The sequence below is a fragment of the Ceratotherium simum genome, chromosome 3, assembly GCF_057802395.1.
Source record: "Ceratotherium simum simum isolate JZ-2026a chromosome 3, ASM5780239v1, whole genome shotgun sequence".
NCBI classification, from domain to species: domain Eukaryota; kingdom Metazoa; phylum Chordata; class Mammalia; order Perissodactyla; family Rhinocerotidae; genus Ceratotherium; species Ceratotherium simum.
The window spans coordinates 79,407,597-79,426,362 of NC_141902.1; the positions used below are offsets into that span (position 1 = coordinate 79,407,597).

General features: G+C 42.4%; 1 protein-coding gene across 2 annotated transcripts in view; it reads left to right on the forward strand.

The window, feature by feature from the left end:
* The first annotated feature begins 1,924 nt into the window (after positions 1 to 1,924).
* Positions 1,925 to 18,766, forward strand: part of TARS3 (threonyl-tRNA synthetase 3) — a 64,325-nt gene continuing 47,483 nt past the window's right edge. For both annotated transcript variants that reach the window (XM_004431882.3, XM_087428845.1), the window contains exons 1-6: positions 1,925 to 2,335; positions 3,369 to 3,434; positions 4,144 to 4,340; positions 10,846 to 10,969; positions 15,369 to 15,490; positions 17,152 to 17,269. In XM_004431882.3, coding sequence (XP_004431939.1) covers positions 2,018 to 2,335; positions 3,369 to 3,434; positions 4,144 to 4,340; positions 10,846 to 10,969; positions 15,369 to 15,490; positions 17,152 to 17,269 — 945 coding nt within the window. In that variant the 5' untranslated portion in view covers positions 1,925 to 2,017. The remainder of the gene's footprint in view (positions 2,336 to 3,368; positions 3,435 to 4,143; positions 4,341 to 10,845; positions 10,970 to 15,368; positions 15,491 to 17,151; positions 17,270 to 18,766) is intronic.

An 18,766-nucleotide genomic window follows, 5' to 3' on the forward strand; every position in this document is an offset into this window, starting at 1 on the left:
CACCCCGACCTTCAGCAACCACTACCCCAGTTGTGGTTGAGCAGCCATCAACATCAAGGCAACACGCTCCACGAGCAAAAAGATTATGACTCACTGAAGCCTCAGATGATGGTTAGCATATTTTAGCAATAATTTATTTTTTAATTAAGGTATGTACATTGTTTTTTAGACATAATGCTATTGCATACTTAATAGACTACAGTATAGTATAAACATAACTTATATGCACTGGGAAACCAAAAAATTTGTGTGATTCACTTTATTGCGATATGTGCTTTACTGTGTTGGTGTGGAATGGAACCTGCAATATCTTCGACGTATGCCTGTATGGAAAACTCTGGAAAATGCAAACAAACCTATAGTGACAGAAAGCAGATCACTGGTTGCCTGGGGATTGGGGGTGGGTGGCCAAGAGAGATAAATTACAAAGGAGCCCAAGGAAACTTCTAGGGGGCCTAAGTGGGGCCACAGCATTTGACAATACATAGGTCATGGCAGAACAGGAGGAGCAGAAACCAACTGGCAGCAGATTGAGAAGGCTGGGGCTGGCCCCGAGCTGTAGTGGTTGAGTTGGGCAAGCTCTGCTTTGGCAGCCTGAGGCGGAGGGCTGCAGGCCAGGTCCCAGGGGCGGACCTATACCTCTCGGCAGCCATGCTGTGGGGTGGTGACCCACAAAAAATAGAGGAGGGTTGGCAGAGATGTTAGCTCAGGGTGAATCTTCCTCAACAACAACAGCAACAACAAAAAAGAATGTGGAGCCAGTGAGTCTCTATGACTCTGTCCAGAAGCTCATCAGGGAAGGGAATAACAAAAATACAGTGGTATCAATGTCATACTTTATGGAACCTCCTCCTGGGAGCTGTTTGTGATTCCAGTTAGCTTAAGCCAATTAGCTTGTCCCCCCTCAGCTCCTTCTGGCATGCTGATTCTGCTCCTCAAGTGGCCTTCATCCACCTCTCCAACTTTCTAAAGTCTGCTAACCTTTATTTTCCAGAGTAACTGCTCCATTTCTCAACTGCATCAGTCCAAATCAAGCTGTCCTATTTTGGAACTCTGATAGCATCTATTATTTGTACCTTGTCATATGACATGTTCAGTTAAATTTTACCAAAGTTGAAAGGCACCATAGCGTTAAGCGCCTGGACACTGGCATCAGATTATCTGTTTGAATTTCAGCTCTGTCCTGCAGTAACTATGTGACCTCTGTCAAGTCACTTAGCCTCTCTGAGCTTCAGTTTCTCCATCTATAAGCGGGTATAATAATAGCATTTCTTGCAATAAGTATTAAAGGAGTTAATATTTGTAAAGAGCTTAAACAGTGTGTGCTACATCCAAGCCCCAAGAATGTTAGTTAAAATCGATTTGTGTTCCTACTACAGGAAGGTTGTGCTCCCGGTTATGAAGGCTACAGAGAAGGTTGTGGCATTTGTTCTACCCTCAAGGAGCTAGCAATCTCATGCCAATTAGATTTAAATTTTTGTAGAGATCTGTGCGCCCTGGCCCAGCGACCTCTGCACTTGGGCAGCCTTGGTATGAAGGCCAAAGAAGGTCGATTCGCAATGGCCACTTTTCGGAATCTGGTTGCAAGGTGAAGAAATGTTGACTGGCAGAAATCGCGACGGGAAACACAGGAGCCAATGTGGACGGGAGATGTCAGCCTGCTCAAGGTTTTGGACGATTTGCGTTTGAACCGACGAACGGCGACATGCTGGTAGCCTTGGAGGCACTGTGAGCCTTTGCAGGCCCCATGCCAATCTCCAAGCCTGGGCCACCCAGCGTCCCCGCACCCAGGCACCCCCCACCGCCTCCGTGCTCCCCACCTCGGCCCCGCCTCTCGCACTGCGCAGACCGCGGCCCCGCCCCACTTCTCCCGGTGGCCCCGCCACCATTAGTTTGCATAGCTGCGCCCCGCCCCGCCCCCTGCAGTGTGCCTGGCAGCTGCCTGGCCGTCCCCGCTGTCGCCGCCGCCGCTCCCACCCCGGTGTGCGGCGTCGGTGCCCCGAGCCAGGCGAGCGCCATGGCGGCCGAGGCCCTGGCGGCCGAGGCCGTGGCTTCGCGCCTGGAGCGGCAGGAGGAGGACATCCGCTGGCTGTGGGCGGAGGTCCAGCGCCTGAGGGACGAGCTGCTGAACGCGCCCGACCGGTGCCAGGCCGAGGGGCCGTGCCTCACACGGGAGGTGGCGCAGCTCCGGGCCGAGAACCGCGACCTGCGCCACCGCCTGTACCGCCTGCGGCTGTGCCTGGCCGAGGAGCTGAGCCACCAGGCGAAGTTGGAGAGCGCGGCGCGGGCCGCGGCGGCGCGGGAGGAGGCCGGGCGCGCGGCTGCCGGCGCGCAGGTAACGGGGCGGCGGGCCTCCCTGCGGGGGACGCGGGCGGCGCCTCCCGGAGCCCCGGGCTCGGTGAGCGGCCGTACCCACGGAGCGGTTTTGCGCTCTGCAAGGCCGAGTGCGGCTGCGGGCGGTGCCTCGCGCGGTGTGCCCGCCCTGCCCCCCAGTGGCCTGCAGGGCGTGCGGCTCCCGGAGCCCTGCCCTGTGCTCTTGCTGGGGCCCGGGAGCCAGGGAGGAGCCTGCACACCCCGGGACACTGCGTTTCCAGCGATCGCCAGATGGACCGGATGGTGGAAGTGCTCAGCGCTTCCAGTGAATTGCCTGCCACACATTTTCTTCAGTACCAGAAATAATATTTTCCTTTGTTTGAAAAAAATGCTGGAGTGTTTAAGACCCACTCTTCTTTCCTTGGGCAGGATGACCAACAGCTGTGTGTATAAACCCTTCCATTTCCGTTAATGAATCCCTGGTTCTGAGCCGTTTATGACAGGTGGTTTTTGTTTTTGTTTTGTTGGCTTCTTTTGATGGTCTGTCTTGAGATCTGTGTCTTTAACATTATTATTTAGTAGAGTTTTAATGTTTTGGTTCGTTTAATGACACACTGTCTTCCTGTCACATCATACAGTTTCTACGTTCTGAAGGCTTTCTCAGACTGGGGTGTTCTTCGTTCTTTACCCAGGGTAACTGTGGTGCCCTAGCAACAGTCATGAAATAGTGCGTTTAAAGTCTCTGGCAGCAGCTACACAACCATTTTCTAGTGACATTATTTGTTTAAAAGTTTAGGGGGAAAAAACTTTAAAGAGCAAAATATATTATGTGCTTAGCAAGAATGTGTGAAAATGCACAGACAGGAAGGACTGAACCCCAGAGAACGACTTGCCAGTTCAGGGTTGTAGGCGGTGGGCAGGAGAGCGCAGCTATGAGCCTCTAGACATGGGACACTTGCTGCCAGCTGGCATGCCCCCTCCTTCCTCAGGTTTCAGATGTATTGCTCTTTCTTGTCTTTAGTATAAGTCGTTTATAATTTACCTTTATTTCTCAGCCTCCTTCTAGTCAAAGCCAAGAAAAGGACATTAAAAAGAAGAAGGAAATCGGGCCTGACAGTGAGGTAAGTCGTTGCTATGGAAATAATATAAAATATTACCTGGAATTTAAATATGCTTATTTCGTTAACTGCCCAGAGTTTGTAATTAAAACATAATTACTAATAGATTGCGACCTAGGCCACAGTAGGACATTGAAAACTTTGTAAGCCTTTGATACAAGATGTCTTAACTTAGAGATGAGCTATAAAGTGCTCCTTAGTCTATTTAAGGTGAGAGAGCAGAGCTCTTTTGTGTTAAGGAAACTGGCTACTTTCCTTTTTTTGTAAATCATTAAAACAACCAGAGAGTATTTATCAGGCTTCAGCATTTGGTAGGAGGAAAGGAGGAATACTTGGCCTCAAAGGGATTAGTCTGATTGAGGAGTTCAGACAAACGCAGGTTTAGAAACCACTAGAGAACAAAGTTGGATGGTATGTAAGGGCTGAATTGTGTGACTCTGCGTACATGTGTGCTAAACACGTGGAGAAAGGAGAGGCCAGTGGCTGTGGTAGTTAGAAGAGGTGGGCTTTGAGCTGGACCCTGAGAGCTAGGAAGGAGTCAGATCACTGGAGAGGAGTTTTCCAGGGGTGAGAGTGAAAAGTCGAGTGATGGAGGCTAGTGCCGGAAGGAACCCTGGGCATCCTGAGAAGGGGCTGAAACTAACTGAGGGCTGAGCAATTAGGAAAAAGTGGGCTGTGTATGTTAACCTTATGGTATTCTAATGATTTTCAGGTGAAAAATCAACCAAACTTCATAAAGGAAAGATTGAAGCTTTTTGAAATACTGAAGAAGGATCATCAGCTCTTACTTGCCATTTATGAAAAAAAGGGTAATACAAGCAAAGTGATCACAGTCCGAGTGGCTGATGGGAAAACAGTGGAAGGGGAAGCTTGGAAAACAACACCTTATCAAGTGGCTGCTGAAATTAGGTAAACCGTAGTTTGGAGAAAGTGTTCAGTATTAAGTATTGCGCCAGAGCTTAGTGAAATGTGTTCTTAGGGACTGCCGAAATATTTTTTTATTACTCGGTTGAATAAATTACATGTAATTCGTTAATTGTTCCTGTCTGGCTTCTAAAGAGGCCATTTAATAAGTAATTGAATATCAGAACACAATGTCTTCCTCTTTAAAAGGTCCAAATGTTAAAGTTCTAATAAAAATATATAGTAGAGAAAAATGTATAGTCCTTGACAGGCCACATTATATTGACTTAGTTCATTGTTAAGATATTTCCATGAGATTTTACAGGTCTTTTGCTGGACTTGATTCCAAGCCGTTGTTCCACCAGTAAGTAACCATAGGTGGTTCTTTGAACCAACTCGGGCAGATCTCTAAAGCTTTCCAACCCTGTTTTCTTACATCTTCAGTGGAAATAATACTTTTCTCGTTTACTTTATGAGGTTGTAAAGATTAAATGAAATACTGTATATGAAAGGTACTCTGAAAATTAAAGTGTCTCTAGAAATGTACAAAAAGGTTATTAATTGTAGATTTAAGATGTATGTGTTAGAGCTGTTATCAGCCCTGGAATAAGTACTTTGACCGTCCTAGAAATTAGATACATCAGTGAAGTTACGTTGTTTTGGCTAATGTTAATTCCAACGTTAAATACTATTCTATGGAAGCTATAGCTCAAAACTGCCATGTAAATAAACTTTTAATATTTAAGAAGTGAACTTTTACAACAATTGAAACTCTCAGATTGCCTTTGAAAACTATGGTTAAGTTCGTATTTCTTTTTCATCCTATCATATCATGTACCCTAAGGCCTCTCCAACCCATTCCCATGTTCTTCATTGTACACTTAGCAATATGCGTTTGCACAGGGTATCAGTTTAAAAACTCTCCCCTCAATTTTAATGACAGAGGGGTTGCAGGAGTGTCTAAAAAGTAAAACTGTCCAAAACTGAAAGATGGGCAAAGCTGTATCAGGCAAACCTGATGAGAAGAAAGCAGTGGCCATAATATTACTGTCAGACAGCAGAATTCAGGGCTGAAATCATCCAGTGGGATACTGAGACTTACTGTAAAAATAGGTGAACAGTATAATCCACAGTGATTATTTGTCATGAGCCTTTATGAGTTAAATAACATAGCATCAAATTAGAAATAGAAAATTACAGAAACTCAGGAGTGGTAGACTTTAACATGGCTTTCTCAGGTTTTGACAGATCTCATAGGCAAAATTAAGATCGTTTGTGTCTGAGTAATGACACTCTAAGGTAGACTTTGTGGCTACTCACCCTCTCTGTGCTCTACAGGCAGAGACACTGCCTTCTCTCTTGGCACCTGTGGTCATGCTTTTGGCTCCCCAGAATCTTCATAAATTTCAGAAACATAGAGTTCACATTCTGTGAGTAAAATGAAATCAGTTTTGAAGTCAGTAAACAGATTAAATGACAACGAGAAAAAATAAAACTTGAAAATAAAAAACAACTCTTTAAAGTCACTTGGGTGAAAGGAAATAAAAACAAGCACAGAATTCTTAGAAAATACTTCTAATGAGGAGAATACATTTCAAAATCTATGGCCTGCATCCAGAATGGTGATCAGAAACAGATTTGTAGTGTTGAAGGCTTTTATTATTGAATAAGAAAGAATAAAAAGAATAAGAATTCAACTCAGGCAGTTAGAAAGAGAACAATTAAACAATTTAAAAAGTGTATTAGAGAACAGTATTAATTGAAAAACTATTAGAATAAGAGTCCGGTGAGGTGGCGGGATATAAAATAAAGTTATAAAAAAATAATAGCTTTATTCAGTTATACTGCCTGTTCCCTTGGTTAACTGAGAGCAGATTGCATAGATGATTATTCCTGCTCTGGGGGAGCGTAGGCCTTTCTAAGCAAAACATCTAAGGTAGAAATCATTAAGGAAAAGATGGACAGATTCAAACTGCCCCAAAATTAAACACTTAGGAAAAATGGCCATGTGTACAAATGACATAAAAAGGGAAATGACAGATGTGAGAAAAAGTACCATGTGAAACAAATGATTGCTCTCTAAGTGTTTTTCAAATTAATAGGAAAAAGATGAAAACTTCAACAGAGGAAAAGGTAATCTTAGAAATGCAAATGAAAATAATTACATATTATCTATTGATTTGTCAAGGATTTATGGATAATAGTTAATATTGATACAATTTTGAGGAAGTGGTACTGCTGGAGGCAGGATGAATCCATGCACTCTCTTTCAAGCTTTTAAAGCCTTAAAAGTGTGCAAACCATAACCCTTGGACCCAAGAATTCTATCCATAGCCATTTATCTTAAGAAAATACCCCAGTAGAAAAAATGGGCAAAGGACAGTTCATAGTAGTTCATGAAAGAGTAGTTCTCAGAATGTGGTCCCCAAACCAGCAGCATCAGCATCACCTGGGAACTTGTTAGAAAAGCAGATTCTTGGGCCCTGTCCCTTACCTCCTGAATCAATTAGCAATCTATGTTTTTACAAAACGGTCTTCTGTGGCAGGCTAACATTTAAGAACAACTGAGTTAGGCTAAACTGCTGCAACAAAGAGACCCCGAGAGACAGTGGCTTAAATAAGGTAGATCTCACATTCTCTCACATAACAGTACAGAGATGACCAGTCCAGGCTGGTGGACATCTCTGGTCCATGCAGTCACTATGGACCCAGGCTCCTTCCGTCTTGTTGATCTGCCATTGCCTAGGTAGGGTTTGTCCATGTCTAGGGGTGGAAGCTGGGTCCCATCCATGGATCTTTGCCTGCCTGCAGGCAAGGGGAAGAACAGCTGAAGAACAAGGATGCTCTGAGGCCAAGACCCCACAGTGGCACACTTTACTTCCACTTACATCTTGTTAGCTCACATTTAGTGACATGGCCACCCCTAGCTGTAAGAGAGAATGGAAATGTAGCTCCTGCTGGCCAGCCACGTGTCCAGCTAAAGCATTCTCACCATGGAAGAGAGAAGGAATGGTTTAGGTGACGTCTGCCACAGTGTGCCCCTCTGACATCCAGATAATCTGTGAGCACCCTTCTTCCATCATCCCACACGCTCACTGTCTCCCCAAGTGAGACAACTCCAGGTCCCATCAGCTGAAAGCCTGGGATTTCCAAGTGATGTGCAGAACACCCCCATCAGGCTGGCTCCTTGCACTCCAGCAACAAATAAACTAATAGACAAGGCTGCCGATGCCACACATATGTACAGTGGTGGAATAAACACAAGGCAATCACAATTAAAGTGTCTATTTGGAAAAAAGAAGGAGCAATATGGCAGACAGTGTATAGACACCATCAGATCCTGCTGGCGTGATTGTGAGGCTCACAGCCTGGCAGTGGGTTGTGCTTGGGTCAGCCCATCTGGCCAGCCTTTGTTCTCTGGGAGTAGCTCTCTTGTCCGTAGTCCCTTGTGGGTCCTGATTTTGCTCTTTGAAAGGTTCACAGTTGTCCACCATCCTCATTTGCCACATCTGAAGTATGGGGCAGTTTGTCCTCTTGGAGGCTGTGCATCACCAGTTCCTGCTGATGCAGTCAGGGGCTGAGGGCTCCTTTAAGGATCAAACAGTCACAGGTATTTGTAAGCTGGATTGTAGTTTGTTTGGCAGTAGAATTCCCTTAAGCAGTTCTGGTCTGTTTGCTTCTCATCAGTTCCAGGTGAAAGTAATCTCACAAAGAATTCTTCTAGACAGAGACTTCTCACTCCTTTATTCCCTCGCTTTTACACTCGGCTTATTCCTCTCTGCCTCAGTTTAATGGCCTGAGATCATGTGAAACAACAGCTTGTGGGAGGCGGCAGCCTCACTCTAATCCTTGCAGCTGGACGGGTGCCTGTTGTCTGTCTCGATGCGTGGCCTTGGGGAAGGGCTGTCAGTGCCCGTCCTTCCTGCTGTTTTAGACAGAAGATTGTTTCTCCAATCTTGCACAGCCTCACATTTCTGGGCTCTGTGGGTTTGGATTGCAGGCCACAGGCCGAGAGAGCCTCCCTTGGCAAAGCTCTGTCCCTTTCATCTCTGCTTGCAAACTGGACGAGTCTCACCTGAGCTTATCTCATTTTAGTGGTAGCTTGCTAAAAGCCACAGGTGTTACCCAGTGGATATCAGCGTTCTGCCTTTTTATAACTGCTTCCTCATGTGCTATAGGCATTGTAAACACATTAGTTTGACTGCAAGTTTTATCAAATATTTTGTTCTGCCTTAACAAAGGTTATTGGCTTTCCACATCTTAGTACCCCTTTCCTTGTTATCCACTGCCTGTCTGCTAAGCCAGTGCCACATGTTTGGTTTTTGTTACTCACTTGCAGGCCCTTATTTCTGTGTTAGTTAAGATATAGACTAAGCTGCTGCAGCAAAGAGACCACAGAAAACTCAGTGGCTTCAATATGGTCAAAGTCTTTCTCTCATATGGCAGTCTGGAGGTGTGGGGTCCAGGTTGGCGGGGCAGCACTTCTCCATACAGTCGTTTGGGGACCTAAATTCCTTCCATCTTGTTGCCAGGCCTTCTGGTACAGTGTTGCTCTTGTCTACATGGTCCAAAGGGAACCGCACCTATGTGCTCCAGTCCATAGAAGGCAGGGAGATGGTGGTGAGGCGCCCTCTGTTGTCTTAAGGCTGAGATACAGAAGTGCTACACACCACTTCTGCTTGTATCCGTGCCTCCAGACTCAGTCACATGGCCACATCTATCTGCAGGGGAGGCTGGAAAACTTGCTGTAGAAGAAGGAGAGAAAGGATTTGAGGAACCCTTAGCAGTCTATCAGAGCCAGTAAAAATGAAAATAAACTTCTACTTTGTTAATAACAATGTCTAACATTTATAAGTTCTTATTTTAAGTACATTTTGTTTAATCCTTAGAATAAATGTATGAGGAAGGTCCAATAATCCCCAATTTACTGGTGAGAAAACTGAGGCTTGAGAAGCTGAGTAAATTGTCCGATGTTTAAACTCAAGTTGGCCTGACACCAGAGTGCGTGCTCTTAACCCAGTGCTGCACCGCTGCTCAAGTTACTCACAGAAAAGCAAATTAAAACATTACATTGTGAAGAGGACACAATTTAGTAGTACCTAACATTAGCACAGAGAAAAGGTCCTCTTAGACCTTTCCTGATAGGAGAATTTGGCAATATTTTCCAACAAAAGTCATTAAAAGTGTATTTCTCTTGACTCAGCAGTTTTACTTCTAGAATTTGTCCTGAGAAAATAATTGGGTGCTAAGATGTATGTTCAAGAATGTTCATTGCAGCCTTGTCATCACCAAAACAACACAAAACCCACAAAGGAATAATGAAAATGCCCAGCAATAGTGGGTTCATTGAGCAAGTCCTGATTGTACTGCAACTATTAAATAGGATGTTTTACAAGTCTGTCTACTGTTAGGGAAAATGTTGTGATTTATTGTTAAGTTTAAAAAGTAGGTTACCAAATAACATATACAGAATACTATTAAATTTTTTATATTGGTGTATATATTTATGAAAAAATGTGGAAGGACATACAGCGAAATGTTAACAGCAATTTCTATGTGATAGGATTGTGGGTGATTTTTTTTTTCTTTGTGTTTTTCTGTACTTTCCAGGTTTCTTTTAACGTGTTGTTTTTGTCAGTAATTATCAAACAACAATAAATGTTATTTTAAAAAAACACACGCACACAAAAAAGGAAAGGAAAAGATCAACACCTCAATAGAAAATAGATAAAGGACGTGAACAGTTCATAAAAGTAAAAATGGCCAGTAAACATTTACTAAAATTAATAATCAAATAAATCAAATTAAAACAACAGTTCCCAACATCAAATTGACAAAGACTTAAAAAATCTTTCGGGGTGCCTGGAAGTGATACACTCAGACAATATTTATCAGAAATCTTTTAAAAGCATATGCCCTTTGACCTAGCAATTTCACTTCGAGGCTTATTCGCAGAAAACAGTCACAGGAGACACAAAACTGCATGTGTGTGGATGGCTGTGCAGTCCACCCTATGACGGCAAACCATACAGGTGACAGGAATGTTCAGGAGTGGAGGCCTTCTTTAATGAATATGATACTTCTAGACTGTTTCGGAAGTCTATCAGATGGCATGGCAGTGAAAAAGCAGGCTATAAAACTATATTGGCAATTGTACTTTTAACAAAAGGACATATGTCCATGTGTGAGTGGGAGTGGACGTAGAAAAAAGACTGGAAAGACATGTACCAAAATGTTATGAGTCGTTATCTCTGGGTGGTGAGATGTGTATGTGATTTTTATTTTATTCTTTCTGCTTTCTCTGTTTTCTAAGTTTTTCACAGTGAACGTATATTACTTTTGTACTTAAAATAAATGTTACAAAATAAAAAATATCTGTCTTATTAGTTTACATTTGTACTTTCTATCCACTTAAAAAAAAACAAACCTGGAAATTATTCTAATCTTTTGTTTTAACAAATCGTTGTAGCATGTGATAAGGTTAACTCCCCAGTGACTTTTGTCTCACTAGTCGAGAACTGGCTGAAAGCACAGTAATAGCCAAAGTAAATGGTGAATTATGGGATCTGGACCGTCCGTTGGAAGGGGACTCCACCTTGGAGCTGCTCATGTTTGATAATGAGGAGGCTCAAGCTGTAAGTATTTAAAAACCAACCAACCAAACTTTGGGTGTTTATGTTGTCAACTACGTTACATACAGAGTCACACACTGAAGTCAAGAATGATGAGTTTTGCTGCCTTCTAAGATTTAAAGTGTGTGTATTAGTATTTAATAAATATTTAATAAGCTTTATGGAATGAATATATACAAATATATATCAGTTTTTTGAGTATCCCATATTTATCATTTCTCAAAATAATTGTTTCCTTAAGTTAGAGTGCTTTAATTATTAAATCAGTGTGTATTTCAAGTGAATTTTTAATAGACTCTTAAAAATAGACCTACTTTATAATTTAATATGTATAGAATTGGAAAAAATTGTCAAAACTCAAATATCTTTTAAATATTAATGTAATATTCCATAAAATAGACATCATATTTTCACATAGGTCTCTGACCTTAACTTTGCAGTCTCCCTTTTAAGAGGTCCATTGCCTCAATAAAACCTAACCTATGATTAGCTTAGGTTACATTAATTGTGAAGCTTATGCGGAATGTCTTGATTTATTAATCCAAACTGTAAGACCCATATTATCATTACTTTTCTGTTTAAAATATGCAGAGTATAATCATTAAATAGTTAATACTATATTAATAAAATCACATTTAAAAGTGATTCAGAAAGCAATTTAAAAAAAAAAAATAGCTTATATCTATTATTTAACTTTTCTCACTAGTCCTTAACAACTGTCACCTAACTTCGTCCTGGATGTTATCCCTGGACTTGTAAAATTTTATTTATTCCCTCAGTCAGCTGACCAGCATCTAAGGTGATGGATGCATGTGCCAGGCCCTGTGGGGCTGCAGTGGACGAAGCATTGAGGCTGCCGCTCCAGAGAGTTCACATCTAGTGGGAGGAGATAGTAAACAAGAAACCAAACGACTAGATGCTTTCAGACAGTGTCAGTTTCTGGAGAAAGTAAAATAGGGGCTGGAACAGAGAGCCCCCGTGGCAGTTGGCATGGCAGTTAGTTTAATCCTATCCTAAAGGTCCAAATCCTGCCTGAAACCTGGGCGTCAGCAAGCCGTGGGCTTTTGGATGCTGCCTGGCTCTTGGTTCACCTGCAGGCATCTTCCTGAGACTCCCTAACAGTAGCTGTTGAACTCGCAATCTGTCAGACATTAGGGTGGGGGTGGGGGAACTACCAAGTTTAATGTTACCTGGAGGTGTCAGCATCTTTGGAGTTGTTTCCTCCTTGTGTTTGGTGACATCATGAAAAAGAAAACACTCATTATCTTTGGGAATCTTTCTAGACTGCCTAACCAGCACGCCCCTCTGCTTGTCATGATACTAACATGGTTCCCGGCATTGAGTTATAGGGCTTCCATAAATATTTGTGGTTGTTGATGAAAATGATAGTGGTAATCAACATTGACTGAATGCTCATTATGTGCCAGGCACTGGCCCAGCCCCTTGTGTGCATTATCTCCTTGATTCCGCAGTTACCCTATCACACAGCTACTGTTTTAATCCCCATTTTACAGATGAAGCAACCAGGGCTCAGAATGGTTAAGTAACTTTTCCAAGATCTTGTTGCTTCTTTTAGTGTAGTTTAGTAACAAAGATTATTTTTGGTCTTGGATTTTATTTTCCTGTTACTATGAACATATTAACAAGATCTTGAACATAAACCAATTTATGAATATTTAGTGGATAACTACAAAAAAGAAACCCTATAGAAAAGCAAATCTAGAAAACTCAGATCTACAAAATGATAAATTAATGATTTTGTAAAAGCATTTTTTGCTTTACGGAAAAATTCAAGTTTCCTTTATATAGCAAAATTTCACTTTTATTTTAAAAGATGATTCTAATTATAAGAATATTTGGTGCATAATGTAACATACGCAAGAAGTACTCCTTACCCTCTAGATAAATTCATGTAGAAAATGACAGAGTAAAAATTGTTCATGTAAGGTTGATAAATATGCACACCAGAAACAAGAGGCATTTTATAGAATGATATGGCTTTCAAGTTTAAAATATATCTAATTGATATTTCCTTTTGTAAGCATAATGTCCAGTAGAAGGATATATTAAGATATGTATATTCTACTCTGAATCTTTGGTGAAATACCAGGAGCAGTCAGTGATGTGCAGCTGCCATCTCATTCTCAAGAAAACATAAGGTACATATTTGGAGGTGTAAACAAAAAAAGCGGATTATATGAGAACAGATGCTGCCAGTTCTGCGACGTGCTTGTAATCATGTTCAGTGGCCTCTCCCGGGGTATCAGGGCATTAGTTTGACATCACCTCTGATTTCAATGGCCACTCTTTCCCCATCCTACGTATTTTCTCAGCGGAATTGACAGTTAACCACTCCCTTCTTTTTTTAAGATTCTCCGTGTCGCCAATGCTTTCCTGGTTTTATTCTCACCTCTGGTTGTTTTTTCTCAGTCTTCTTTGTTGGCTTTTTCTTCTTCATCCACCTCCAAATGTTAACAGTTCCTCAGTCATAGCTGCCTCTGTCTTTATACTCCTGGTCTAAGCTGTCACGCCCATCTATAAACTGTCAACTCTTCTGTCTGTAGCTAGGATGCCCCAGTCTTGTATACACTCCTGCCCATGTGATATCTCCACCTGGATAGTGTACAAGAATCTTTACTTGCCTTTGTCCACAGTAAAATTCTTGATTTTAACCCCAAAACTACTTTCTTCCCTGGCTGACCATCTCAGTGTACAACTTCACCACATACCTGTTGCTCAACCCAGAATCTTGGAGGTTGTGTGTGAGGATTCCCGCTCCCTCAACTCCAATCTCTAATTTATTGGTCAGCCATTACTTTTGTAATGTATCTTGAATCTGTCCACTTCTCTCCGTCTCCATTGCCACTACCCAGGAGTCTATAATCATGCTATTATAGCACTACCCAAGAAACTGCCCACCTGCTACCCCTGAAATCCATTCCCATATTGCTACCAAACAGTGTTTTAAAATTTAATTGAATCATTTCTTTTCTGCCTTAAACCCTTTAATGCGTCCCATTGCATTAGAATAACACGCAAAATCCTCCCAAGCCCTGCATGGTCGCTGGCGCTTTCTTACCTCTCCAACCTTTCTCAAGCTACTCTTTGTTCCCTCTCTGTGTTAGCCACACAGGCCTTCCTGACTCCCTGAGAATGTAGAGCCTTCACTGCTGTTCTTTATTACAGTGCCCATTCATCTCCTTTTAATTATTCTTCTCATCTTGTGATTATGTACTTACAGATTCATTTCTTGCCTGTCTTTCCCCTACTAGGCTGTAGACTGCATGAGGCCTGTGACTCTAACTGGTTCTTTGACTGTTGTATCCCCAGCACATAACACAGTGTTTGGCTCAACAAATATTGAGGTGTGGACAGTGCACCGAAGAGGAGACTTGGGCTGATGTTGGCAGTTCGCCTGCCATCCCAGCACCATCCAGAGTAGAGGGGCTCTGCCCCAAGGACTGACCCTCTGGCTCTGTTTGCAGATCATGTCCCAGCCTAATGCCAGGGTCGGCATTGCACATAGTCAGCTCAAGCAGCTAATTCCCTCTGCCCTGATTTTTTAATTTATTGAACAGCTTTCTAATTGTGATTGTTTCCTATTTAATAAAGGGAAAGAAAGTGCTGCCAGAGGACTCGATTATCTTGTTCCTTTGGCACTTGTATTTATTTGGTGACTTTGGTTATTTTTAGTTTATCCATAAACCATTGATTCCCTGGGAATTCAAAACCATATTTTCTAAACTTGTGGAGCTGATGACTGGCCTTTAGACTGTGGTAAATTAACTTGTGTGTATACTGCTTGGGGGTCTTAGGCAGCCAGCAGGCATTCCCCGGCAACACCTTCCCCCCCTCCCCCAGCCATCTTTCAAAGGTCCACAGTCATGTGCTGTTCAGCATGTGAAGCCGGCTGTATAAATGCAAAATCTTGTTAATATTAGTGATGTCATAAACAGCCTCTTTGGCCCTCCGCATTTGGCTCAGGGCTGCCCCTGGAGAAAAAGGACGGAAATTAGTGTCTGTCACTCCCTACTTTCCTCCACTCTGGGCTGAACCAGGCTTCTGTGAGGCTGTTCTGCTCAGTGTCCCAGTGGGTGATTGAAGCTTTCAGGCGGTTAAAATGCACAGAAGGAAATGGTTTGGGAGCTGTGCTTTAGCTGCGACTCACTACACAGTTTTACACTGGAACCAAGCCAATGGCTTTGGTGGAAACGCAGGGAGTGCTCAGATAATATGCTGTTCCAAGTGGGCATTGAAGATTTTCTTTTCAAATCAATGTTGCCCTGTGTCTTGGTGTTTATCCCCTTAAAATTGATCCACCTGCTTACTCCTGTTATTTTACTAATAATTTTTCATGACATAATTTTGATAGCCAATGGCCTTTGTGTCCCATGCCCTGCAGGTGTACTGGCACTCCAGTGCTCACATTCTTGGGGAGGCCATGGAGCTTTACTATGGAGGCCACTTGTGCTACGGTCCACCCATTGAAAATGGATTTTATTATGACATGTTCATTGAAGACAGGTAACACCACTGGATATTCACTTCCGAATGCATGTGTTTATAGTCCATTGTTTTATAATGGTTACGTATTAATTTAGTGAATGTATATGTTACATAATGTGATTATAGATTGGCTAGCTATGTTTGAAAATTATTATTTTTTTATGAGTTTAGATTCCAGGTCACTTCTTAAATTGTTTTCTTTCTTTTCCCCAGAAGGAAGTGATATACTATTTATCTAATCTGGAACTTGCTAGGGGATAGTACTAATTAAGACCAGAATTGCAAGGTTAATCCCTGGAAAGCAGTTAGTTTAGTTCTGCTCCGTAGTAATCAAAGGTGCTATCCACCTTGGCCAGACATCTCACACAGATGAATTCCAGATGGGGCAGTTCACACAGACCTCACATTCAATAGGTCTCTGCTTGAAATCATTAGCAGCAGGCCAGCCCAGCCTACCTCCTTCCCTGTATTCCTCATACCTCTTACAGGTACCACCAGCGGCCAAAACTGAAACCGGAGGGTCCTTCCAATTCCCCTCTGCTCCTCATCGCCACCCCACCATCCAGTCACTCAATCCAGTTTTACTGAGTTTGTCTACTAAATAGTTCTCCCATCTTCCTGCCCTCCTCTGCACTTCCGCCTTATTTTAGACCCGTAACGTCTCCTGCCTGACATCTCCTGTACGACTATGGTACATTTGCCCTTGCCTGTCACCTCCACACTGCTTAAATGATCTCCCTCACTGAGCATCCAGAATGCTGTAGTGCTGCTTACAGGCTAGTCCAGCTTCCTGTCCTGTTACCACCACCCAAGATCCATTCAACAAGATCTTTTGACTGCCTACTGTGTGCTCTGCTTGGTGCTGGTGATTCAGCAGTGAACAGATCAGTCTATCGTCGTGGAACTAACAGTCTGGTTAGCTCAGACAGACGGTAAATGAATAGAATCTACTATCAGGTGGCGATGAGTGCTCTGAAGGAAAATAAACCAAGCGTGGGGAGGTGTGTGCCTTGACAGGCAGGTAGTCAGGAAAGGGTGAAGTAACATTGAAGCAGGGCCCAGAATGGAAGGAGGGAGCAAGCTCTGAGGCCACTGGGCGGGTATTTATGGACAGTTGGGGGAAGAACATTCCAGGCCTCTGTGGGACAGCCCTGGTGTGGGCATATGCCTTGTTTGTTTGAAGAGTGGCAGGAAGCCAATGTGGCTGAAGGGGAGCGAGCCGAAACCTGGGAACGGCTGAAAGAGGTCAGTCCATGCCTGCAGAGGCCCACTGCCCTTGTGAGCGCCCAACTCGGACCCCACAGTTCACGCTCTCAGATCTTCCTCTCAACCTGGATTCCACAGTCAGTAAGGGCAGAGGGATGGCGAGCATCATACAACTTTTTTTGCAAAAAAGTATAAATGTGTGAAGGATAAGGAAGACTGCAAGGAACAGACCTCAAAGGAGCTTACAGTCTAACTGGGGAGTATTCCAGCAGGGTTTTTCACATGGCATGCCTCATTGCAGAGAAGAACTGAAGGCAGATCATTTCATCGGTTGATGTCTGTCTTCCTCTTTGAGACATAGAATTACCTGCCTTATATATGAGAGACAAAGGCTACAGGACAAAGGTCCACACAAAGGAACATGGATGATGTCTGAAAAACCTGTATTGATTCTTACTTGCTCTTCCTTTTAGAGCAGTGTCCAGTACAGAACTGTCAGCGCTGGAGAGCATATGCAAGACGATCATAAAAGAAAAGCAACCTTTTGAAAGGTTAGAAGTCAGCAAGGAAGTCCTCCTGGAAATGTTTCAGGTAAATTCAGGAAATTAGAATAAGGAAACCTTTTGCCAGGAATATTAAAAATAATTAACGTAGACAACTTTTTTTTTTTTTTTTTTTTAACAAATAATTGGCTGTTGCTCGCCAAATTGTTCCAAATGGTTTGGCAACCTATTGTGGTGCTGTCATGAGTCACTCAATGTGCTATTTCCCTACCATCTCCTGAAAATTTTAATGCAGACATAGGTAGGTAAAGGACCAGGTGAATGGTTTTCGTATGGGTGTTTATAAATCTGATTAATTCTGAGTATTAATATTCTGACTACTAACTTCAACAATATTTATAATACCATATACAGTTCTGGCTTTTCTCTTTCCTTTGGGGTTTTCTGTTAATTGTTTTTCTTTTTTTTGATTTTAGCCTAGGGTAACCTGTATAAAACTTCAACTTTATTTTGTTTTAACTAATGTACTTAGATATATTCATAATTTTATTTTTAAAACCAGAAATTTCAGAGAAAGCACATACAGTCATGCGCCACATAATGATGTTTCAGTCAAGGACAGACCGCGTATATGACAGTGGTCTCCTAAGATTAGTACCATGTAGCCTAGGTGTGTAGTAGGCTGTGCCATCTAGGTTTGTGTGAGTATACTCTGACGTTCACACAATGATGAAATCGCCTAATGATGCATTTCTTAGAAGGTGTCCCTGTTGTTACATGAGGCACGACTGTAATTTGAAAGCACAATATTGTTAGTTTTATGGGCTTGAATTAAAAAATAGTTTTGGGTTTGGTAAAAGTTCCAGCTACTCTTTTTTTGTGGTAAAATATCCAAAATATAAAATATATCATTTTAATCATTTTTAGGTGTACAGTGGCATTAAGTATATTCATATTGTTGTGCAGCCATCACCAGCATCCATCTCCAGAGCTTTTTCGTCTTCCCCAACAGGAACATTATACCCATTAAACATAAACTCCTCATTCTCCCTTCCGCTCTTTCTGTCTCTGTGAATTTGACTACTCTTAGAACCGCAGTGGAATCATACAATATTTGTCCCTTTGTGACTGCCTTATTTCACTCAGCATAATGTCCTCAAGGTTCATCCGTGTTGGAGCCTGTGTCAGAATTTCCTTCCTTTTTTGAGGCTGAATATTCCTTTTTATGTATAGACCACAGTTTGTTTATCCATTTGTCTGAAGGTGGAGAGCTGAGTTGTGTCCACCTTTTGACCATTGTGAAACATATTGCTGTGAACATGGGTGTACAAATAACTGTTCAAGTCCCTGCTTTCCGTTCTTTGGGGTATATACCCAGAAGTGCAATTGCTGAATTATATGGAAATTCTGTCTGTTATTTTTTGAGCAACTGACATACTGTTTGCCACAGTGACTGCATCATTTTAGATTACCACCAGCAGTGCACAAGGGTTCCAATTTCTTCACATCTTGCCGGCACTTGTTATTTTCATTTTTTTGCTAATAGCCATCCTAATGGGTGTGAGATGGTATCTCATTGTAGTTT